This window comes from Lepus europaeus, chromosome 4 (assembly GCF_033115175.1).
Source record: "Lepus europaeus isolate LE1 chromosome 4, mLepTim1.pri, whole genome shotgun sequence".
NCBI lineage: Eukaryota > Metazoa > Chordata > Mammalia > Lagomorpha > Leporidae > Lepus > Lepus europaeus.
The window spans coordinates 105223809-105249964 of record NC_084830.1 but is presented as its reverse complement, the minus strand read 5'-3'; the positions used below and the strand labels follow the sequence as shown (position 1 = coordinate 105249964).

General features: G+C 44.3%; 1 protein-coding gene across 1 annotated transcript in view; it reads left to right on the top strand.

Moving 5' to 3' along the window:
* SIMC1 (SUMO interacting motifs containing 1) overlaps window positions 1-26156 on the top strand; it is a 93930-nt gene that overhangs the window by 34755 nt on the left and 33019 nt on the right. The window contains exons 2-6 of the mRNA XM_062188663.1: window positions 7645-9117; window positions 9785-10017; window positions 11041-11110; window positions 18181-18335; window positions 24603-24755. Of these exons, the coding sequence (XP_062044647.1) occupies window positions 7645-9117; window positions 9785-10017; window positions 11041-11110; window positions 18181-18335; window positions 24603-24755 (2084 nt within the window). The remainder of the gene's footprint in view (window positions 1-7644; window positions 9118-9784; window positions 10018-11040; window positions 11111-18180; window positions 18336-24602; window positions 24756-26156) is intronic.

Below are 26156 nucleotides of genomic sequence, written 5' to 3'. Positions count from 1 at the left end.
CCTAATTGCTATTTATAGAACTATAACCAACAGCTGCAGAAGGAAGTGCTCACCATGTATAAGGATGTAAAACAAGTCTCACTGTATTTCAAAAGATTAAAATCTTAACAGCATTTTCTGATTTGATGAAAGAATTTGAACTTCATGTTCATAAAGCAACTTCATGTTAAAAATTGTGGGATGGGCCAGTGTTATGGGTAAAGCTGACGTATGTGATGTTGACGTCCCATATGGGCACTGGTTCATGCCCCGGCTGCTCCACTTCAGATCCAGCTCCCTGCTAATAGCTTGAGAAAAGCAGAAGCAGATGACCCAAGTTTGGGCCTAGCCACCTACGTGGGAGACCAGGATGAAACTCCTGCCTTCAGCCTGGATGAGCACTGGCTATTGCAGCCATATGGGGAGTGAACCAGCAGATGGAAGATTCTCTCTCTCTCTCTCTCTCTCTCTCTAACTCTGGCTTTCAAGATAAATGAACAAATCTTTTAAAAAATTGTGGGATGAAGACAAAGCAGTACTTACAGTGAAATTTTTAGCTTAAAATGCTAGTGTTAGAAAAAAAATCTAGAGGCCGGCGCTGTGGCGCAGTGGGTTAACGCCTTGGCCTGAGGCGCCAGCACCCCATATGGGCTCCGGTTCTAGTCCTGGCTGCCCCTCTTCAGATCCAGCTCTCTGCTGATGCCTGGGAAAGCCATAGAAGATGGCCCAAGTCCCATGTGGGAAACCTGGAGGAAGCTCCTGGCTCCTGGCTTCCAATCGGCGCAGCTCTGACCGTTGCGGCCTATTGAGGAGTGAACCATCCGTTGGAAGATCTCTTGCTATCTGCCTCTCCTTCTCTCTCTGTGTAACTCTGACTTTCAAATAAATAAATAAATAAATACATCTCTAAAAAAAAAGAAAAGAAATCTAAAATCAGTGGTCTAAGCTTTCAGATTAGGAAGCTAGAAAAAGAAGGGAAAATTAGGGGCCAGCACTGTGGCACAGCAGGTAAAGCTTCTGCCTGCAGTGCTGCCATCCCATATGGGCACCCATTTGAGTCCCAGCTGCTCTACTTCTGATCCAGCCTTCTGTTATGGCCTGGGAAAGCAGTGGAAGATGGCCCAAGACCTTGGGCCCCTGCACCCGTGTGGGAGACCCAGAAGAAGCTCCTGGTTCCTGGCTTCGGATCGGCGCAGCACTGGCCGATTGCGGCCATTTGAGGAGTGAACCAGCAGATGGAAAATCTTTCTCTCTCTCTCTCTCTCTCTCTGCCTCTGCCTCTGCCTCTCTGTAGCTCGGCCTTTCAAATAAATAAATAAATCTTTAAAAAGGAGGGGGATTAGATCCAAAGTAGAAGGAAGGGGATAATAAAGAATAGATGAAAATGAAAAATTGGTTCCTTGAAAAGTTGAATAAAATAAATAAACTAACTGATCGGGGCAAAAAAAAATGCAGAAGATACAAGTTACTAATACTTGGAATTAAAAAATAAGAATTGGGAGTAAATAATTCTATATACACAGTATAGCATTAAAAAGATGGTAAAGGAGTATTACAAATAATTTTATGCCGATAAACTTGATGATTTAAGTGAAATGGACAAATTCCTGGAAAAAGTCACAAAAATAAAAGAAAAATGTTTAAGCCCTATGTCTACTAAGGAAATTGAATTTATAATTTTTATTTGTAACTTTACTATAGGGCAAATTTCTGGTATAAACAGCTTCACTGGTAAACTCTGCCAAACATTCAATAAAGCACATTCCAACACAACCTAAACAGAAGGATGGGAATAGTTCTCATCATTTTATGAGGTCAGTTTTATTCTGATGGCAAATCAGAGAAGGAAATTATAAGAATAGAAAACTACATGCAAAAATTCATTAAACATAGTGATACTTTAAAGCTCAACAATATAGGGAATAGATATATTATAGCCAAGTGGAATTTTCCCGGGAATGCAAGGTTAATTTAACGTTAGAAAATCAATCAATATAAATTTAGACAATAATAGAACAGAGGAAGAAATCATAGTTGATTCAACAGGTACATAAAAAGCATTTGACAAAATCGAACAACCATTCCCAATTAAAACTCTCAGTAAACTGGAAACGAGAGAACTTCCCCAACCTCATAAAGGGCGTCTATGAAAACCCATAGCTAACATTCTTGATGGAAGTCTGAAATACTTTTTTTTTTTAATTCAAAAATAAGGCAAGAATGTCTGCGCTCAACAGTTCTATTCAGGATTACACTGGATGCCTTAGCCACTGTGAGAAGGTAGAGAGAGAGAGAGGAAGAAAGAAAGAGAGAGAGGAAGGGAGGGAGGGAGGGAAGGAAGGAAGACAAACTGGAAGGGAAGAAGGAAAACTTACTGTGAAGAAGCGGCAAGAATGACCGCCAGACCAACCAAAACCCACATGCTGATGCATCCCTGAAGCATTAAGGGCAAACCACAGGTTGTTGGCTAACCTGCTCCTCCAAAACCAGAACACGCCTAAAAACACCCCTATAGAGAAGAAAGAGGGTACCCAAAGGGAAAGGGGGAGAAAGGCTGATCCTGGCAAGGATGGAGATAACCCTGCAGGAGATGGAAATGCCAAAACAGAAAAGGCCCAGAAAGCTGACTTACTGGAGATGCTAAATGAAATGCATGCATTTTTGAGAGCTGTATACTTTGACATACCATTTTTATCAACTTTTATGAAAATGCAGAGCCTTGCTTTACCTGCTATTCAAGCTCTGTTGTTAACACACAGAACACTTCATGATTGTCTCCTGGGGAAGGAGCATATGTCACGGATAGAATGTATCTGAAACGGAATCAATGAGGAGGAGAACACCTTTCACTTCTAGTTTTGCAAGACTTTCTCGGCTCCCAGGAGGAGTTCCCTGATGCTGACATACATAGCTACCTTGTGGTGCAAAAAAACCCTAAAGTTTGTTTTTGTGCCTGCCTCTCTCTATCTGCCTTCAACGTAGACTTACCTCCTTTAAGGCCAGAGACTTGTTGGGACCTGACCCCCCAAAAAATCATATACTAGAATTTCAGGCAGTCTGGGCTTGCCCATGACACTATTGAGGTGGCAACCCTCCAAAGAAGCGTTTTTGTTTCTTTTTTTTCCTAGATTGTGTGTCTTCACAGTGATAATTCTGCCATTTTCACTTCATTTCCTGGAAATCAGGTCAGCACATGAAAAGTTGTTAAACAAGAAAGCTAAATGTGAATTGTCAACCCTCACTTGAAAAGTTTCCTGTTCTGGGGGCCGGCGCCATGGCACAGTAGGTTAATCCTCTGCCTGCGGCGCCTGCATCCCATATGCATCCCATATGCCCATCCCATATGGGCACCAGTTCTAGTCTCAGCAGCTCCTCTTCCAATCCAGCTCTCTGCTGTGACCTGGGAAAGCAGTGGAAGATGGCCCAAGTCCTTGGGCCCCTGCACCCGCTTGGGAGACCCGGAAGAAACTCCTGGCTCCAGGCTTCAGATCAGCCATTGCAGCCATTTGGGGAGTGAGCCAGCAGATGGAAGACCTTTCTCTCTGTCTCTCCCTCTCACTGTCTGTAACTCTACCTCTCAAATAAATAAATAAAATCTTTTAAAAAAAAATAAAAGTTTCCTGTTCTGAACATCAAAGATTTTATTAGGTGTATGGTAACTTATCTGATTTTGGTAGTCTATTGAAGGAGAGATTGGAAAGTTATTTTGTACTGTTAATGATTGTCTGCCCATGTCCTGTTTGATAAACAATACCATGATTGTTAATGAAAAGTATCTTTAATAAAAGTAGGTAGTTTGGCTTAGAAAGAAAAAAAACAGAAGTAAGACTTTTATTTACACAATATGACTGTTTATATAGAAAACCTTAGGAATCTACCAAAAAAAAAAAAAGTTTGCTCAAATGAGTATGTGAACTTAACAAGGTCTCAAGGTACAGGGTTAATATACATAAATCAATAGTATTTATCTGTATTAACAATAACCAATGAGAAAATGAGATAAGGGGCCGGTGCCGTGGCTCAACAGGCTAATCCTCTGCCTTGCAGCGCCGGCACACCAGGTCGGGGCGCTGGATTCTGTCCCGGTTGCCCCTCTTCCAGGCCAGCTCTCTGCTATGGCCCGGGAAGGCAGTGGAGGATGGCCCAGGTCCTTGGGCCCTGCACCCCATGGGAGACCAGGAGAAGCACCTGGCTCCTGGCTTCGGATCAGCGCGGTGCACCGGCCACAGCGGCCATTGGAGGGTGAACCAACGGCAAAAAGGAAGACCTTACTCTCTGTCTCTCTCTCTCACTGTCCACTCTGCCTGTCAAAAATAAAAAATAAAAATAAAAAAGAGAAAATGAGATAAGTGCATTTCTGTTTTCAGTATCATTAAATTCTTGGGGAGAGGAGCAAATGGGGACATGAGGGAGGAAAGGGTTAATTAAACCTGGGACAAGAACTGATCTGTAATTTTTTAAAGATTTATTTATGTGAAGGGCAGAGTTACATAGAGAGGGAGAGAGAGATATTTTCCACCATGCACTGGTTCACTCCCCAACAGCCAGGACAGAGCCAAACCATAGCCAGGAACCTGGAACTCCACCCAGGTGTCCCACCTGGGTACAGGGGCCCAAGGACTTGTGCTGTCTTCTTCTGCTTTTCCAGGTACATTAGCTGGCAGCTGAATCAGAAGCAGAGCAGCTAGAACTTGAACCAGTGCCCAAATGGGATTCCAACATCCCAGGCAGAGACTCAACCCGCTGCACCCCAATGCCAGCCCCAATCTGGAAGAATTCTATACACAGTGATATCTATGCTGAGTCTTGAAAACCAAGACATTTCTAAATAATCAAAGGGATAATAGTCAGGATAATAGTCACTTCAGGTAAAAGAAAAGACATAGCAAACATTGTAAAGATAGATACTCGAGAAAGCAGGGCACATGTAGAGATCTCTACTAGTTCCGTGTGATTTGATCGTGTGAGGAAGAAGAGCAACCAGAGAGGTGAAAAGAAAATGCAAGCCTTATATTGAAGGGCCTTTTTTAAAAAAAAAATTATTTATTTATTTGAAAGTCAGAGTTACACAGAGAGAGAAGGAGAGGCAGAGAGAGAGAGGGAGATCTTCCATCTACTGATTCACTCCCCAATTGGCCACAACGGCTGGAGCTGCGCTGATTGAAGCCAGCCACAGCGCTGGCCCATGAAGGGCCTTTTAAGCCATACTATGGCACATTGCTTTTATCTTGTAACTCATGTGGAACTGTTGATGGCTTTTAAATGGGAGAGACAAGGTAATGTCACATCGTGGCAGTGGCAGTGAGGGAGGAGCTGAGTTCAGACCTTCAGTTGCCTTTTAGCTGTCTGTGTGTTCAGTTCCGCTGGTTCTCAGGGGTCACCAGCAGCACTGGTGCTGTATGATTTGCTTCCTGAGCGTGAGGTCTTACAGTTCTCCACGCAGCTCCTATTCCAGCATGAGGTCCATGCCAATTTCTCACTTGACCCCCTAGAATCCTGTGCTGGTTTTTTATAAAGATTTATTTATTTTATTTGAAAGTCAGAGTTAAAGAGATTGAGAGAGAGAGAGAGAGAGAGAGAGAGGTCTTCCATCCACTGGTTCACTACCCAAATGGCTACAACAGCCAAAGCAGAACCAGGCCAAAGCCATGATCCAGGAGCTCCATCTGGGTCTCCCACGTGGGTGGCAGAGGCCCAAACACTTGGACCATCTTCTGCTTCTTTTCCTAGGCCACTATCAGGGGGCTGGATTGGAAATGATACAGCCAGCACATAAACCAATACCCACATAGGATGCCAGTGTTGCAGGCGTTGGCTTTACCTGCTATACCACAATGCTGGTCCCTTCTGTGCTATTGATAGTGGTGACTATCACATCTACATGAATACTTCAAAATATTCTTGGTGGCCAGCGCCGCAGCTCAATAGGCTAATCCTCTGCCTTGTGGCGCCAGCACACCGGGTTCTAGTCCCAGTCGGGGCGCCGGATTCTGTCCCAGTTGCTCCTCTTCCAGGCCAGCTCTCTGCTATGGCCTGGGAGTGCAGTGGAGGATGGCCCAAGTGCTTGGGCCCTGCACCCACATGGGAGACCAGGAGAAGCACCTGGCTCCTGCCTTCAGATCAGTGCGATGCGCCGGCCGCAGTGCGCTGGCTGCAGCGGCCATTGGAGGGTGAACCAACAGCAAAAAAGGAAGACCTTTCTCTCTGTCTCTCTCTCTCTCTCTCATTATCCACTCTGCCTGTCAAAAAAAAAAATTCTTGGCATATGGAATTAAAATATAAATTTATGGCCGGCGCCACGGCTCACTAGGCTAATCCTCCGCCTTGCGGCGCCGGCACACCGGGTTCTAGTCCCGGTCGGGGCACCGATCCTGTCCCGGTTGCCCCTCTTCCAGGCCAGCTCTCTGCTGTGGCCAGGGAGTGCAGTGGAGGATGGCCCAAGTGCTTGGGCCCTGCACCCCATGGGAGACCAGGAGAAGCACCTGGCTCCTGCCATCGGATCAGCGCGGTGCGCCGGCCGCAGCGCGCTACCGCGGCGGCCATTGGAGGGTGAACCAACGGCAAAAGGAAGACCTTTCTCTCTCTGTCTCTCTCTCACTATCCACTCTGCCTGTCAAAAAAATAAAAAAATAAAAAATAAAATAAAATAAAATATAAATTTATAATGTTATAAAAATTTTTCAAATCCATGCAATTTTTTCTGTAATGTGCATTTTCCATGAACTTTTTGAAGGCTCTGTTCATATTAAGAGAAATAACATGGGGGGTAAAAAAGAGAGAGAAATAACATGGGAGCTTTGATGGCAGCAGTAGTTTTTGCCAGCCTCAGGACCCTGATGTACCAATAGCAGTGATACCCAGCCCGGCGAGAAGACACTCAGAAGAGAGCGCAGTGTTTGGTGGCATGCGGATTGATTAATGTGGGTGGTGACTGTGTGAGCTGCCTTCTCAGTTCACCAGGAAGAGAAGTGAAGCTAGGGCGTTCTCCATGATTTAGTCTAGCTCAGACTAGCACTGTTGGTTTTATGACCCTTATTGTATTCCATATCTGTTTTTAGGGTGATTACATACTGAATGAAGCTATACATTCCCAGGCCTTACAGGGAAATGAGACAGAACTGGGTTTGGATCCCTGTCTCAGCTACTTAGCTGTACAGGCCTTATAACTTCACCCCTCTAAACTCTAGTTTCCCATCTTCGTAAAGGAGATGATAATACCTTCCCTAAAGGGTTCTTGTGAACATTAAAGATATCAGGTGAAAGCACTCGACATGTTCTTAGCACATAGGTCCTCTTGTATTACTTTTCCTTATTTAGTTCCTGTTTTTGTTTATCCTTTGCTTTTGCAAACAAAGATTACTTTTTATGTTATAACTTAAGATTGGAGGATCTTCTACTCCTTGGACCAGAAAAGTCTTGCCATGACACTCACACTAGTGAGTGCATGTAACATCTGGATAACTTCAGAAGGTATAGAAACGGACAACTTTGACAGTAGCAAGATGTAGAACAAGAAAATAAACTAATGCTTATGTTGTACAAGACTTATAAATTAGTAGTGAAGTGGAAAAGTAAGGCAATACTCATCATTAAAAGCTAAGACTTTAATCTTCTCAGATGAAGCTGACATTCCTTACTTGTTCTCTTCTCAAAATCCTTCAACAGGACTTCATTGACTTAACCAGAGAGAGCAGACCAAGGGCAAAGGATCGCAATGGGCTCTGTGTGATCGACCTAACAAGAAGTGAGGAAGAGAATAGACCTATTGCTACTTTTGACTTGACTTTAGAACCTGTTGCTCCTTCCCAGAAGGAACCAGCAAGTCTTCAGACATGTCCCAGCCTCTCCAGCAAAGAGGTGACAGGAGGACCTGTGGACAGAAGTTCTCAGCCTGCAGCCCAGAGAATTATTAACAGTGATCCTGTGGATTTGGAGCTGTTGGAAGAAACCACATTTGAAAGTCCTCTTCCCCTACTACCATCCATCAGTCAGGACCCTGTTTATCCAGCAGAGCCAAACTGTAGCTCATCCACACTCAAAGGGGACCTCAGTTTGATGGGAAACCTACAGCTGTCTTCAGATGGGAGTTCCCTCTCCCCAAGAAGCAATAATGGTAATAGTTGCAGCAACAACCAAAGGGCACCCTTGCCATGCCCACAGCAAGATGTGCCTTGCCCACCACAAGCCTTGCCTTGCCCGCTGAGAGCCTTGCCCTGCCCACTGAGGGCTTCACCATGTCCACCAAGAGCCGCCTCATGCCCACCACGAGCCTTGTCATGCCCATCACAGACTGTGGAGCGCCAACACCAAGCTTTGCCTCACCCTCCTCAAGAAATGCCATGCCCTCCTCATGATGTGCCATGCCCACAGCAGACTATGCCAGACCCACCTCAAGACATACTGTGGCATCCTCAGCACTCAGTGAGCCAACCTCAAGATTCGGTGGGCCTACCTCAAGATATCCCGGCCCCACCCCAAAACATAATATATCCACAAGATGTAGCACGCCTTCAAGACATGCCGCAGTCACCAAGAGAGGTACCACAGTCGCCAGGAGATGTGCTGTCGTCACTGAGAGACCTTCCAGCATCACCAGGAGCTGTGCCAGCATCAGCAGGAGATGCACTGGAGTCACTAACAGACATGCCACCATCCCCGGGAGGCATGCCGCCATCACCGAGAGAAGCGTCACCGTCACCAGGAGGCATGCCTCTAGCAGATGTGCTGCCTTCCCCTGGAAACATGATGTACACATCAGGAGACCTCCCACACCTACCGGGAGACTTGCATCGCTTCCCACCTGCCAGGCCTGACTCTCCCCAGAATGACGTCCAGAACCAGGACACTCCTATGGATATCTCAACTCCATCCTCTTTGAGCTGCTCTTCCAGCCCACCATCTCCACAGTCGGAAATTCCCTTAGAGAAAGTTCCTTGGCTCTCAGTCCCAGAAACCCCAGCCAGAAAAGAGATAGCACAGTCAGAGCCTGCCAACCCCAGGACTGCCCAGGTATATGCACGGACACCACAAGGTGGGTTGTTCAACAAACCATGCCTGCACAGACTGAAGTACTTCTTACGACCTCCAGTACATCACCTCTTCTTCCAGACACTGATACCGGACAAAGACACAAGAGAGGTGAGCTCATGCATCCTCCCCTAGGGCCCAGGCATCCCTGCTGTGCGCCCAAGATAAGGGCGGCATGGCTGGAGGCCACGCATGAGAGGACAGCCAGGTATTGATGATCGTGCAGATCATCCAGCAGAGAGTAACCTCAGAGTTCAGATTTCAGCCCCACACTTAAACTGGCACTGCGCAAGTCCTGCTTGGAGAGGGAGGGAGGGCCAAAGGACAGGAAGCAACTTAAAATCTGCTGCTGTCTATGAAAACAAATAGGTTTATTCTCCTAACAACGAAGTGTATTTAAAACCCCAGTTCAGTATATGATGTAAAATCACTACTGCTCCTAGATTGCTTGTCATCCTCACCCCAGCAATAAAATCAAGCTAGCTCCTGACCTTTGCATTTTCTTTATGCTCTATTTTAACAGATAAAATCATGTTATATGTAGAATTTTGAATTCTTATTTTTTAACTTTAATAAGCTTTTTCCCATATCATCAGGTTTTTTTAAATAAAGCTTTTGGTTTTTTGTTTTTTGTTTTTTGTTTTTTTTTTTTTTTTGAAAAAAAAAATTTTAAACATTTGAAATGCATGAAAAACTTTGCTGCCTTAAACCTGCTCCAGAAACCTCCTGTTATGTTCTGTGGAAATCCATTCTAATTTCTTTCTCTTTACCTCTACAGAACAAGGGTCAAAAATTAGAACCCATCCCTCATCGAAGACTAAGAATGGTGACAAACACCATTGAAGAAAATTTTCCCCTGGGGACTGTGCAATTTTTGATGGACTTTGTGTCACCCCAGCATTATCCACCCAGAGAAATTGTGGCTCACATCATCCAGAAAATCCTGCTCAGTGGCTCTGAGACTGGCGATGTCCTGAAGGAGGCCTACATGCTCCTCATGAAGATTCAACAGTATGAACCCTCACGGCTGGCTCTTGGCAAAAACCTCCGGGGAACTTGGACTTAGGCCTCTGCTTCTTTGGCCTAAGCTTTATTCAGCTAACTGTTAGGGAGGGCGATTTAATATATTAGTGTTAGTGGCCGGCGCCGTGGCTTAACAGGCTAATCCTCCGCCTTGCAGCGCCAGCACACGGGGTTCTAGTCCCAGTCGGGGCGCCGGATTCCATCCCGGTTGCCCCTCTTCCAGGCCAGCTCTCTGCTATGGCCCGGGAGTGCAGTGGAGGATGGCCCAAGTGCTTGGGCCCTGCACCCGCATGGGAGACCAGGAGAAGCACCTGGCTCCTGCCTTCGGATCAGCGCGATGCGCCGGCCGCAGCGCGCTGGCTGCAGCGGCCATTGGAGGGTGAACCAACGGCAAAAAGGAAGACCTTTCTCTCTGTCTCTCTCCCTCTCACCTTCCACTCTGCCTGTCAAAAAAAAAAAAAAAAAAAAAAAAAAAAAAACTGGAAATAACCAAAAATGGTGACCAGGATCCAATTTTCCACTCTGCTTTGATTCTCTTTTTGGGTTCCACGAGGTAGCCTTTAGCCTCAGGCATTTGGGACACTCTCAGTGGGAAAGTATACTTCTTTTATAGTCACATGAGAGTTCTGAAGTGGAGCCTGATGGTATTTAATTGATCTAACCTGAGACATGAACCCATCTTTGAGCCAGTCATTGTGAACTGAAGGGTAGATTAGCTCAACAAGCCACATGTTTCAACTAGGGGCTCTAGTAGGTAAAGTTGTCGAGCTAGCAATAGAAAAGAGTTGACTTCAGGACAAAATTGGAATACTAATGGTTCCCAAAAAGGGGAATGGATAATGGGTAGTAAAATATAACAAAGTTTCACTTCACCCAGATCGACATGGTATGGTCCCCAAGGGTGGGCCAGAGCCCAGTTAGGGGAGGCTTCATCCTTCTCTCGTCTCCCAGATCCCACCCCTTCTTCCACTAAATTCTTCAAATTTGTAATTGATGTCATTTGACTTTCAGGCTACACCCAGCCAATGCCAAGACAGTGGAGTGGGACTGGAAACTGCTCACCTATGTCATGGAGGAAGAGGTAACCTATCAATTATGAAGGTGTATCTTTTGCAGAGGAAATTTTAGCTTTAAAGAAAAGTAACAGCAAATGTGGGAGTAAGGTCTATGCCATTATTCCCTCCTGATCATTTCATCCTCACAAAAAAATTCCTATTGAAATGATATGTGCTACCTTCCAATTCAAGAGCCAATATATTCACTTATCCTTTACCTTGAGATCTCACTAAAAATACTAGCAAAGGAATAGAGAAAGTTATAAATCCACAGCCATAAAAATAAGGGAAAGGACCATAGATTTGAATGAAGATTTGGAAGACCTAAAGAAAACATAAGAGTGAAATTGTGCAGGAACCCACAGGCTAGAAATACGTGTGGGAGAAGCTGCAGGAAAGGAGGAAGGAAATCTAGAGCACCAAAGAAGTTTTATTTTTTTTAAAGATTTATTTACTTATTTGAAAGACAGAGTCACAGAGAAAGAGAGAGAGAGAGAGAGAGAGGTCTTCCATCTGCTGGTTCACTCCCCTAATGGCCTCAATGGCCAGGTCTGGCCCAGGCCAAAGCCAGGAGCTTCTTCCAGGTCTCCCACGTGGGTGCAGGGGCCCAAACACTTAGGCCATCTTGTGCTGCTTTTCCAGGTGCATTAGCAGGGAGCTGGATCAGACAGGGAGCAGCCGGAACTCAAACCAGCACCCATGTGGGATACCAGCATTGCAGGAAGTGGCTTAACTCGTTGTACCACAATGCCAGCCCCAGAAGTTTTAAATTCAGCAACATAACATATAGTAGGTATTAGGAATCAGATATGGGCTGTAGGTGGGACTCCCTGGAAGATCTGCAGATGAAGCAGTCAACCTTGCCATTTGTGAGCATAGTTATTTCAATAGCTAAGTTGCCTACCCTTCAAGCAAAAAGTCAGAGGATTCATTGTGTAAAGAAATCAAAAGAATCATCACTAGTAGCAAGAGCTAATACAGAAATGGTACTCTGAGAAAAAGTCTTCTGCATTTTGACCTTTAGGGATTCCTAAGCTCCATTACCAGCTTTCTGTCTGCTCACCCTAAAGCAATTGGATAAAACGAAGATCACAGCAAGGGCCAGTGTGGTGGCATATTAGGTAAAACTGCAGCCTACAACAATGACATCCCATATAAGTGCTGGTTCCTATCCCAGCTGCTCCTCTTCAGATCCAGCTCCCTGCTAATGGTCTGGGAAAAGCAGCAGAAGGTGGCTCAAGTGTTTGGGCCCCTGCTACCCACGTGGGAGACCCACATGAAGCTCCTGGCTCCTGGCTTCCGCCTGGTTCAGCCCTGGCTATTGAAAAGTGAATCAGTGAATGGAAACCTCTTTCTCTCTCTCTCTCTCTCTCTCTCTCTCTCTCTCTCTCTTTCTCTCTCTCTCTCTCTCTCTCATTTCTCCATGTCTCTCTGTAACTCAAATACATAAATCTTTTTTTTTTAATTTAAAATAAGTAAAAAATAAAACAAAGATCACAATAAATAGCAGGCCTAGGCAGCAGGTAGTCCAGATTGGGGTGAAATAACAGAGGACTTTAAGTAAGACTAATCTGGGAAACATCAGCAGTGTGGCTGACTAGCATGGCCCAGCCCCTTGTTCCCCAGTGAAGACACAAAGTTAACAACAACCTGTGGGTCAGAATCCCTTTGTGAGACCAGTTCAGAAGCTGCAGTGCCCAGGCCATTACATAACAAAGAAAGTTTGCCATTGAAAAAGGAATTTTACATGTTCACACCCTTACCCATAATCTGCATGATCAGGCACAACCAAGAGGAAACCTCATGTAACCCAAGTCCTCCCTTGGGACAGAAACAAACGAGTAAACCATGCATCCAGTATGCCAACTTGCCTGGTGGCTGCCCAAGGGACTGATGCCTGTCTTCACAGACTTAGAGCACTAACAGGAACAGCCCCAAAGATGCTGAAAACAGAGGTGAGCACTGTGACATGTTAGAACTACAGAAAGGTTTCAGTTCCACAGGTGAGGATGCCAGGGAGAGCAAGAGATTGCCGGCTCCTGAAAAATAAATAAGGACAAGACATTGGGGAAGTTAAGACCATTAAAATCACATGCACAGGGGCCAGTGTTCTGGCACAGCAAGGTGCGATGCCAGCATCCCATATGAGCACCAGTTCAAGTCCCTTTGGGAAGTGACCCAGCAGGTGGAAGATCAATATCTCTGTGTCTCCCATCTAACTCTTTCAAATAAATAAATACATCTTTTTTTAAAAAAATGATAGCCAAAAGAGCAGGGGCGGCTATATTAATGTCATACAAAAAGACTAAGGTCATAAATATTATGAGACAAAGAAGGGCACTATTTAATAATAAAATGTTTGTTTCACCAAGAAGGTATACCAGTCATAAATACATATTTATGCACCAAACATCCAATCTCCTAGAGAAATAGCAACACAGTAATAGGAGACATCAGTGCCCCACTTTGAATAATAGATAAAACAACCAGAAGAGGGTAGGGAAATAGAGAACTTTAACAACACTGTGGGCCACTTGGACATAGACATATGCAGAACAGACCAACCAGCAACAGCAGAACATACGTTGTTCTCATGTGCACCTAGAACTTTCTCCCCATAGACCTCATACTGGACCACAAAACAAGATTTACAAGGTATAAAAAGGCTGATATTATAGTAAATATCTTTTCCAATGACAATGGAATGAAAATAGAAATCAACAGCAGAAGGAAAACTAGAAAACTGGCAAATTTGGAGGAACTAAGCCCACTCCTATGGGTCAGAGAAGAATTGACATTAGAAGTTAGAAAATACCTTGAGACAAAAGAAAAATGAAAACAACATATAAAATCCTATGGAATGCAAAAAAGCAGTGCTGAGTGGGAAGTTATGACTCTAAATGCTTACATTAATAAAGAGGAAAGATAGCAAATCAATAACCTAACTTTATACCTTAAGAAACTAAAATAAAAAACTGGACCCAGACCTTTCAGAGGCAAGGAACATACAGCATAGATAGATGAAATAGAAAATAAGAATTAATAGGAAAATGAAACTAAAGAGTTGGATTTTTTAAAAGATCAACAAAATTAGCAAGCCCTTAGCTAGGTTAGCTAAGAAAAAAAGACTTGAATTATGAAAATCAGAAAGGGCCTGCACTGTGGCATAATAGGCTAAGCCTTCACTTGCAGTGCCGGCATCCCGGCTGCTCCTCTTCTGATCCAGCTCTCTGCTTGTGGCCTGGGAAAGCAGTAGAGGATGACCCAAGTGCTTGGGCCCCTGCACCCATGTGGGAGACCTGGAAGAAGCTCCTGGCTTCGGATAGATACGGTTCCAGCTGTTGCGGCCAATTGGGAAGTGAACCATTATATGGAAAACCTTTCTCTCTGTCTCTCCCTCTCACTGTCTGTAACTCTACCTCTCAAATAAATAAATAAAATCTTAAAAGAAAAAAAAAGAAAATCAGAAATGAAAGAGGGGACATTGCAATCTATGCCATAAAAATAAAATGGGTTATAAAAAGAACACTATGGGCCGGCGCCGCGGCTCACTAGGCTAATCCTCCGCCTTGCGGCGCCGGCACACCGGGTTCTAGTCCCAGTCGGGGTGCCGGTCCTGTCCCGGATGCCCCTCTTCCAGGCCAACTCTCTGCTGTGGCCAGGGAGTGCAGTGGAGGATGGCCCAAGTGCTTGGGCCCTTCACCCCATGGGAGACCAGGAGAAGCACCTGGCTCCTGGCTTCGGATCAGCGCGGTGCGCCGGCCGCAGCACGCTACCGCGGCGGCCATTGGAGGGTGAACCAACGGCAAAAGGAAGACCTTTCTCTCTGTCCCTCTCTCTCACTGTCCACTCTGCCTGTCAAAAAAAGAAAAGAAAAAAAAAAAAAGAACACTATGAATAGTTCAACACCAACAGATTGGATAACCTAGAAGAAAGGATTAATTCCTAGGAACACATAATTATCAAGACTGAATCATGAAGAAATAGAAAATATAAATAAACCAATAACTGGTAAAAAGATGTAACCAGTATTCAAAAACCCCAGGACTAAATGGCTTCACTGGATAATTCTAATACACACTTAAGGAAGAATTCATATCCATCCTCCTTAAGCCCTTCCTAAAGTTGAAAAAGAGGAAATACACCATAACTCATTCTGAGAAGCCAGCATTACCCTGATACAAAAGATACAAACCATATAGCTGATAAAATATTCATGCAGAAATCTTCAACAAAATACTAACAAACTGAATTCAATAGCACATTAAAAGAATATATATTATGAACAAGTGGGATTAATTCTTGGAATGCAAGGGTGGTTTAATATATGACAATCAAAGGGTAGGCTTTTAGTGCAGGGGTTAAGATGCCATTTGGGACACCCACACCCCATATCAGAGTGCCTGGGTACAAGTCCCAGTTTCACTTGTGATTTCCTAGTAATGTGCACCCTGGGTGGCAGGTGATGGCTCAAGTACTTGTGTTCCTGCCACCCACATGGGAGACGCAGATTGTGCACCTGGCTTTGGCCCAGCCCAGCTGTTGTGGGTATGTGGAGAGTGAACTAATAGAAGATTCTCTTTCTCTCTCTCTGTTTCAAATGAAATTTAAATAGTTTTATACATATATGAAAGTTAACCAATGGGATCAACCACCACACCAACAGAATGAAGGACAAAAACCACATGATCATCTCACTAGATGCAGAAAATACATTTGGCAAAACCCAGCTCCCTTTTATGATTTAAAAATAAGCTCAAATTAGACAGGAAACCGCCTGAACATAACAAAGGCCATGTATGAAAAGCCCATAGCTAGTGTCATACTCAGTGGTGAAAGACTGAAACATTTGCCTCATAGATCAGGAACAAAAAGGATGCCTGCTGTTGCCACTTCTACCCAGCATAGTATTGGAAGTCCTAGAAAGAGCAATCAGGCAAGACAAAGAAATAAAAGACATCCAACTGAAAAGTAGAAGCAAAACTATCTCTGTTCACAAATGACTTACAGAAATTCTAGGAGCCGATGTGGCGAAGCTGATGAAGTCTCAGCCTGCGTTGTAGGCACCAGTTCGAGTCCTGGCTGCTCCACTTCCAAACCAGTATAAACTCATAGAAGAAAGCATAAGGAAAAACATCACGGCATGGATTTGGCATCGATTTTCTGGATATAACACAAAAGCATAGGCAGCAGAACTAAAATAGACAAACGGCACTATATCGAAGTTCAAAACTTCTGTGCATCAATAGAATAAAACAATAAAAATAAGAGGTAGAGAGGCCAGCGCTGTGGCATAGTTGGCCTTTAGCTGGAGATCTGAACGGGAATTCACTGTAAGTTGGCACAAGGGACCTACTTCGGGTAGTGAAAATAATTACGATATTTGCACAACCTAGCACATTTTCTACAAATCACTGAATTATACATTTTAAATGGTTGGCTTTTATAGTGTGTCAATAAAGTTGCTTTTAAAAACAGAACAACTTGAGAAAGAATTGTATCCTCAGGAATCAACATCATTCTTGAGTTGGAAGCAGTATATTATAGTGGTAGACAATGATGAGAGGGGAGAAAACTCTAGGAAAAAGAAAAAAACTTCCCAAGAAAGGAATTATTTTCTTAGCATATTATGTATATTTCTAATATAGTAAATCATGTCAACATAGGTCTGACACTCAGAACACTAATTAGTCATAACACTTAGAATCCATTTATATGCAAATCCTAGGAGACAATTTTATTAGCCTTGACAAAACAAAATGAAAAAGTATAGAAAATAAAGGTTGGGAAATAAAAAGAAATAACAGGACTATTATATCCATGTCTTCCAAAGTAAGGAGGCATGAGATAGTGTCCATAAATTATGGCATATAAATGATGTCTGTAGGTCACTGATATAGTTATTTTAGGAAGAAAAGAGCCAGGGGATTGGCATTAACTGAGGTAAATTATTTTCTAGCATAGACGAAACCAGTAGATAATTTCTAAAATTGGCAACTCAAGAAATAGCCTATTTTTCAGAGATGTTTAGGGTTTTTGAAAGAAAATTAGAAATTCCCTCCAGGGTGATGGATGGCAGGGACAGGTGGCAGTGAAGAGTGGTGGCAGTGGACTCCCTTTTACTGTAATTCTACAAGTACCTGGTTTTTAAAAAACCATTTGAGTCAGTTTTGAGGATTAGCAAAAATTATACATATTTGGAAAAAAAAATAATCTCATCATCACCTCCACTCGAAAAAGAGAGGAAAAAAAGAAGACAAGTGTTCTTAGGTCATTCTGCTCCCTGCTGCCTGAACAATACCCATGATCCATGAGCTTTGTGTACTCAGAGACTGTAACTGTCCCTGGGGTCTGATGGTTCCCACACAATACACAAACAGTTTGCTGCCTTCTTATCTTTGGAAGTTTTGAAGCCTGAGTTCCTGAGCTTCTACCACTCGTCTCCCCATAAAGGGAAACCAACAAATTGTACATACTTACCTGCTCTGGGACAAGTACTGTCTTACCTTCAGTTAAAATGAGCTGTGGACACGGAGACCAGAGGGGGCAAGTTAAATAAGGGGTGGTTGGATTTAAAACAAAGCATAAGAGTTTTCTGCTGCAAAGCCCATTGCTCTTCAGTTGTGTCACTTAGGATCATTTCAGTAACAGAAGACCCAGCTCGGACTTACTTAAATAACACACATCAGCTCACGTTGCGGGAGGTTCAGGACTGGGGTGGACCGCATGTCGTTTGACCTGGCCACTGAACAGAGTCAGTAAGGAACCAGTTACTCTGTGTGTTCTGCTATCCCCAGCGTGGATTCATCCTGAGCTCGTTGTCGGGTTAAGTGAAGAAGGGACTGCTCATCTCTGGTAGACCTCCGATTGCAGCTTAGCTGTTAGGAAATTCCAACTAAAGCCCTAGAATCCAAAAGACGCGATTCTTTTCCCAGTTGCCCTGTTTGTCCTCTTTTGTAAGTAGCCAGGCCACCTGCTTTTCCCCAGGAGCCTTTCAGGTGTCATCACTCTTGGACTGAGCATCCATAAGAACCCAATGCTTACTGTCATCCAGGAGACTGAGAGGAAAAACGACTTCTCATTATTTCTCCCACAGGGACAGACTCTGCCTGGGCGAGTCCTTTTTCTGCGTTACGTAGTACAGACCCTGGAAGATGACTTCCAGCAGATCCTGAGGAGGCAGCGACAGCACCTGCAGCAATCCATTGCAAACACAGTGCTGTCCTGTGACAAGCAGCCCCACAATGTCAGGTAACAGCCACGTGAACCTGAACCCTGGGGCGCCACAAGGTAGGGGCTACAGGTGGGCACCTGCTGAAGGCTACAATTATCAGGGAAATGAGATTTCCTAGTCTCTGGATAGCATCAGAGGCGCAATTATTAAAACAATAGATAAACATGAGGCCGGCGCCGCGGCTCACTAGGCTAATCCTCCGCCTTGTGGCGCCGGCACACCGGGTTCTAGTCCCGGTCGGGGCACCGATCCTGTCCCGGTTGCCCCTCTTCCAGGCCAGCTCTCTGCTGTGGCCAGGGAGTGCAGTGGAGGATGGCCCAAGTCCTTGGGCTCTGCACCCCATGGGAGACCAGGAGAAGCACCTGGCTCCTGCCATCGGATCAGCGCGGTGCGCCGGCCGCAGCGCGCCTACCGCGGCGGCCATTGGAGGGTGAACCAACGGCAAAAGGAAGACCTTTCTCTCTGTCTCTCTCTCACTGTCCACTCTGCCTGTCAAAAAAAAAAAAAAAAAAAAAAACAATAGATAAACATGAAACAAACCCTCTACCTACAATGTGGCAGACACCATAGCTTGGGTAGATTTTTTCTGAAGGCCATCAAGCATTCTTTGGTCTGTTTCACTATTATCCAAAGTACCTTGGAAGATGCAGAGGAAAACCTTAACTTCTGTAAAATATTTCATAGCTTGGGCCGGCGCCGCGGCTCACTAGGCTAATCCTCTGCCTTGCGGCCACCGATCCTGTCCCAGTTGCCCCTCTTCCAGGCCAGCTCTCTGCTGTGGCCAGGGAGTGCAGTGGAGGATGGCCCAAGTGCTTGGGCCCTGCACCCCATGGGAGACCAGGAGAAGCACCTGGCTCCTGCCATCGGATCAGCGCGGTGCGCCGGCTACAGCGCGCCTACCGCGGCGGCCATTGGAGGGTGAACCAACGGCAAAAGGAAGACCTTTCTCTCTGTCTCTCTCTCACTGTCCACTTTGCCTGTCAAAAAAATAAATAAATAAATAAATAATAAATAATAAATAAAAAATATTTCATAGCTTGTATAAACAAATTTATTTCCATCCCTCTGATGAACTCCGTGTAAACCTCATTTGTCACTACTAGTCTCTGGAAGTAATATGACAATACTAGCGTGACTGGCAATCAGGTACAATAAGTAGCAAGCACCTGTTCCTTGTTTGTTTTTTTCTTTTTCTTTCTCTTTTTTGTTTAAAGATTTATTTATTTATTTGAAAGTCAGAGTTACACAGAGAGAGGAGAGGCAGAGAGAGAGAGAGGTCTTCCATTCGATGGTTCACTCTCCATATGGCCGCAACGGCCAGAGCTGTGCCCATCCGAAGCCAGGAGCCAGGAGCTTCTTCCCAGTCTCCCACGTGGGTGCAGGGGCCCAAGGTCTTGGGCCATCTTCTACTGCTTTCCCGGGCCACAGCAGAGAGCTGGACAGGAAGTGGAGCAGCCAGGTCTCGAACCAGCGCTCATATGGGATGCCGGTACTTCAGGCCAAGGCGATAACCCACTGTGCCACAGCACCGGCCTCTTTTTTTTTTTTTTTTTTTTCTTTTGTAGAATCAAGGTCAGAACTTCTGGAAGCTTCAAAGTATAGAACTATTACATATTTGTGAAATATGTAAAATGTGAAAAAAATGTGATTTCTGGGGTAGGGATCTCAGGCTGGAATTTTTCTCCTGGAACTATACCCCTTGAATTTTTTGGAAATGGTTCTCACTGAGGAGTATACTAACATCAATTTTCCAGTAAAACTCTTTCACTCATTCTTACATTTCCGTATGTTCTGACATATTTGTTAAGAATAATTTTCACCAGCCAATATGGGATATGATTGTTATAGCTTCTTTAATTAAAAAAAAAAAAGTTTCATTATATTTTGGCCAGCTTTTCCCCCTTAGGTTACATGCCCAAATCTATTTGCCTGAGAGAAATTCTCCCATTATGTTTGGTGGACACACATTAGAGTAAGCTGGATATGGGAGACGTGAACCCACTGTTCTCAGAGATGCTTTCATTCCCACCTGTCATGGAACGAGCTTCTCGCTACAGGAAGTATAAATTCTTGGGTTTAAAGTTAGGCATTGCGGGGTAGGGAGTTGTGGCCTCTAAATGCGAACTAGTTTTTCTGTTTTGTGCTTAGTCAGTGAAAACTCTCCTTTGTTCCTGCTGGAGGGAAAACAGCTGCCTTGATTTATTAAGATCTAGATTCCAGATTGAGGTGATGATCACTGGTGTACGCATGTTCTTATCTGAACTCATCAGACAAACCTGTGCAATGTATTATATGTAAAGTGCACCCTAGAGGAGTCTTTTAAGTTTCTCTTTAAAAAATTATTTCTAAAGAATTGAAAGAGAGGGATCTTCCATCCACTGGTTCACTCCCCAGATGACCACAACAGCCAGCGCTGGACCAGGCCAAAGCCAGGAGCCAGGAGCTCTATCCAAGTCTCCCACGAGGGTGACAGGGGCCCCAAACATCTTCCACTGCTTTTCCCAGGTCATTAGCGAGGAGCTGCATGGGAAGTGGAGCATCCAGGACATGAACCCGCACCCATATGGGATGCGAGGGTCGCAGATGGCAGCTTAACCTACACACTGGCACCACCATCAGAGGCGTCTTTAAAGGGAGAGAAATGACAAGTCAGTTTCCATATTGCCCCCTTAAGGAATTTTCTTTTCTTTCTTCCATTTTTAATTATGCATACAAGAAATCAACTAGTCCTACAAGATTTTAAAAATACACTAATCTCCAGGTCACTTCACATGCATTTCCCTCTCCCAACCCTTTGATTAAGTTGATTATTTGGTAGTTACCTCCATGTGACTAAATAACATGGACAAGTTGTAGCTTTTCGTTCCTTGTTAGCCATTACCTATTACTGACTCCCCACTTGGAAGATGAGCAGTTAGCTGTTTTCTTTATCCCCCCTCCAACTCCCTTCCATCACACATAGATTTCCCAGCCTCTGTATCCATAACATATCATAATTTTGTTTTGTTTCTTTTACCAGGACTGTGTATGCTAGTCAGAGTTTAGCCAAGTACTAAACTATGATTACTTTACTTTCATTCGTACCTCTTTCTTTTCCCTGGAGTTAATAATTGTTAATTCCCGTATTTGCATGGTGCCATTTGTTCACACTGAGTAGTCTTCTCTGAGCCCTACTGTGGGATGTTCTGACCTTCAGTCTGCTTCAGATGTAGGCATTGCCTTCTCATCTTTCCAAAGGCGGCTCTCTTGTTTATCTGTTTGTCTCTTTGTCCTTTTGTTATTTTGTTTTACTTTGTCCTTTGTCTTTTTTTGTTTACTCCCTCATTTTGTTAAATCACTCTCTCATGGTCTCCTAAGAAAGTTTTGTGGGAAGTGAAGTTTTGGAAATTTTCTTATGTCTGGAAGTACTGATTTCTCCTCCTACATGGATTGATAACTAGGCCGAGTATTTAGTGTAGAAATAAGTCTTCTACAGAAGTTTGCACTTTTCCTTTGTCTCCTAGCTTCCTAAACTGTTAAGAAACCGAGCAGTCTTGATGCTGGTCCTTGCTGTGTGACCTGGTTCTTCCCCCTGCAAGTTCGTGAGGGCCCCTTTTTGCCCAGTGTGCTGATTGTCAATCTGTATTCATCCATTCTGTTTGACATCAGTGGACCATTTCAATCTGGAAACATAATCCTTCATTTCTGGAAAACAGTGTATTTAATTTTTGTTATGTTTCTTGTAAAAAATAGTAAATAGTATACTTTTCTGGGTTCTTACCATCTCATATCTTTGATGATACGGATGATGGACTTTTTGTTTTGTTTATTCTCTGCATAATATCTGTTTTCCCCAAGTTGCTCCCTTTTTGGTGGGGAAAGGAGGCTCTTTTGCTCTCTACCTCTATGTTAGAAGCTTTCCATAGGTGTCTGGTAGACCTGGGTGGTCTGTCCCTGTTTAAAGGTGAGAGGCATGGAAGATGACAGAAGCTCTGAGGACGTGAAGGACTCAACGTTTCTGTGCTTCCCTCTAGGTGGACCTGGTCGCTCATTTCTTAGAAAATCTCTTGTGTCAGTGTCTTTGGATCTTTCCTGTTTAGGTGGTTGGGTTTTCCAGAGAAGATCAACAATCTCCTACATTAAAGATACAGGGGCCGGCACTGTGGCGCAGCGGGTTAACACCCTGGCCTGAAGTGTGGCGCCGGTTCGAACCTGGCTGCTCAACTTCCTATCCAGCTCTCTGCTATGGCCTGGGAAAGCAGTAGAAGATGGCCCAAGTCCTTGGGCCCCTGCACATGTGTGGGAGACCCTGAAGAAGCTCCTGGCTCCTGGCTTCAGATCGGTGCAGCTCCGGCCATTGCGGTCATCTGGGGAGTGACACAGTGGATGGAAGACCTCTCCTTCTGTCTCTGCCTCTCTCTGTAACTCTGTCTTTCAAAAAATAAAATAAATCTTTTTTTAAAAAAGATAAAGATACAGATGCCAGGTTTTTGGAAGACAGGTGTATGAAAATATCCACTGGTTCATTCCCCAAATGACCTCCATGTCCAGAGCTGGGCCAGGCCAAAACCAGAGCCAGAAGCTTCATCTGGGTCTCCCACATGGGTGGCAGGGGTCCAAATACTTGGGCCATCTTCCACTGCTTTCCCAGGCACTTTGGCAGAGGTCAGAAGTAGAGCAGCTGGGATGCGAACCAGCACTCATATGGGATGCCAACATCACAGGTAGCAGCTTAACCTGTTATGCCACAACACTGGCCTCTGTAATCATCTTCTCTTTATTTTTTAAGATTTATTTATTTATTTATTTGGAAGGCAGAGTTACAGAAAGACAGAGAGTGAGAGAGAGAGAAATCTTCCATCTGCTGGTTTACTCCCCAAATGGTCGCAACTGGAGCTGGGCTGTTCTGAAGCCAAGAGTCAGGAGCTTCTTGTGAGTCTTCCATGTGGGTGCAGGGACCCAAGTACTTGGGCCATCTTCTGCTGCTTTCCCAGGACATACCAGAGAGCTGGATCGGAAGTGGAGTAGCCAGGGTTCGAACCAGTGCCCATTTTGGATGCCTGCACTACAGGTGGAGGCTTTACCTGCTACACCACGGTGCCAGCCCCCAATCACCATCTCCTAATATGTTCCCACCAAAGACTAGTACCTTGACAATGACATTCATCTAAACATACATCCATCCCCCATAACCCACCCCATACCTTCCTGTGTTCAAGATGATCATCATCCTGAATCTAAATTATTTCAGTTCTTGTCTTTCTGTGTAGTTTTATCTCATATCAATGTATTCATCTAAAGTATATATTTTTATTTTAGTTCCTTTTAGCTATATAAATATTTAATATATTGAAACTTTTATATTTCACTTGATATTTTATAGTACTAAGGTTTGTATTGTTGCCTATGCCACAGTAGCTTATTCATTTTGACTAATAGGTCGTATTCTATTTTGTGAATGTTCTTCATTTGCCTTCTACTTTCCAAAATTTAACTGCTATCGTCTCCTTTCCTCTTCTCTTCCTTATGGATTAAAAACAAAATTAACTTCCTTGTTAGAGAGACACATGGAGAGAAAGAGCTGCCATCTGCTGGTTCACTCCCCAAATGCAGTCAGTGTCACCCTACTGGGGTGAAAGCTGGGAGCCAGGAACGCAATCCCGATTTCCCACATGGTTTGTAGGAGCCCCACTGCTTTACAGGGTCTGTATCAATAGGAAGCTGTCGTCAGGAGCAGAGCTCAGTATCACACCCAGTTGTCTCCAGGGGTGCCTTAACCAGTAGGCCAACAGCCCACCCTCCTTGTGGATATTTTCAAAATATGATTTCCTATTGTACTAGTGGAGTTGTAGGAGAGATCAAAATAAAGTGTGTATTCAATCCACCAGTTCCACCCAGAGCTCTGAAGTGATCATCAAAAGTGGTCTTGACTATTGACATGCTTTTTACCTCACAAACTTGTGGAGCTTAAGCCCTTTTACAAAGTATGACCGCTGCACAGACTCCCAAAGGTAGTTATCAGCATTCACAGAAAACACCTAACAGAGAGAACCAGCAAGCACTTCAGTGGTCACTCAGTCCAACCTCCCACCTGCTGAAGGAACGTCCCTGCTCTTTGACCCTGGACGTCCCTTTCTATTATCATTCAGAAGGAACATGTGGATATTTTAGTTAGCTTTTATGGGCCCTCTTTGTTGCCTTTGGGAAAATCTAGAAACCTGGGACCCCAGGTTAAGGCTTCAGCCCTGAGTACCATAACTAGGACAGAAGCTTAAACCTTTTCTTTCTTTTTTTTCCCACTGCAGGGATGTTATCAAGTGGCTGGTCAAAGCAGTAACTGAAGATGGATTAACTCAGCCCCCAAATGGGAATCCAACCTCTTCACGAACAGGAATTCTCAAGGCCGGCAATAGCCCTGCTTCTCCCCAGCCTAGCCTGGCAAAGAGCACCAACCAGCTGTAAGGGCCTGCAGAAGCCGGCTTCCCAGGGTGACTGGGGCTTACTTAGTGTTTTAGAGAGCAGCACCAGTCCCTAAAGCTAGCAAGCTCCTGTGGTATAGACTGATTCTTACTGAAGACAGTCTAAGTAAAGGCTAAATTTCTATTTTCAAAGGTGGAACAAAGGCAGATGCTCTCACCCCTAGGGGAATAGGAGTTCACAGAGTGAATGCAAAGTCGCAAGAGGACAGGGGATCCAAGAGACCGTGAAGGGTTGCAGCTCCTTTCCATAGCCTAGAGAAGGAGTAATGGATAGTGCGTGTTCCCTCAGCCTCCAGCCTGAAGGACCTGTGTTCTCCCCCTCAGTCCTGGGAGAAAAATCGCCATGTACCCTGCAGGTTCCAGCAGGTGTAGTAGCAGTGGCTCCTACAGGGCACTGAAAAGAGACTTACGGAGTTTCTTTCATGCAGTTGAGAATGGTCTTGGCATTTTCTTGAGAAAGGCCAGATTTGAAAGGCTTGGGCTGCACTTGTACAAGTAAGCCAGTGTTCCAGGTCAATCATATTCTTAAAAGCCACTTGACATTTCATACATAGCATTTGTGCCTAAATTCACAATGCTTCAATGTAGCCTAGTTGCACCAACCTGATTTTCATATAGGGCCTACAGGTTTCAACTAATGTAGGGGACAGTCTCACATCTGAAAGGGAAAGTTTTGGAACAAGGAAACACTTGCTTAGGTAGATTGGGGAAGACCTCAAGGTGCAGTTATCCCAGAAGCATCCTACATACCTACCCAAGAGAGAACCAGTCAGACACTATTCCTTCTCATTAATAATCATTATAAATCTGCTTAAGTAAATATTAGTAGAAATAAGGGCTCTCTGAAAATTGTATCATGATCTCACCAGCAACTTTAATAGGCAATACCATTTACTATTAAAGAAAGTGTATTTCCCAGGTCACACACATCGCTCACAATTTTATGAAATAGATAGTATTATTGACCTTTTTTATAGAGGAGAAGACTTGGGCTCAGAGCAGTTTAGTAACTTGGCAAAGGCTGGATAGCACATGACAGAGCCAGTATCTGATGCCAAAGCCCCTGGCCCCTCTATTGCATCACTGGCTGCAGACTTTCTGGAAACAAATGCCTGTCTTCCATCAAAAATAATTAATGTTAGAAAAGGCTGGTGTCACGGCAGCAACACCTTTCTGAGGGGTTGCCCAGGTTCCCAATGCCACATCAGGCTGGCTCTCTCCCCCCAGCTAGGTCTGATGGGAGACAAGGTCAGGTTCACCAATGTAAATACTCAGACTGAATTTAGTAAAAACCTACTATATTATAAAGAAACAGCAACAAGAGAAACACATATAGCAAATATATATTTTCCCCCATTTCAAAGAAATGCAATTAATTTT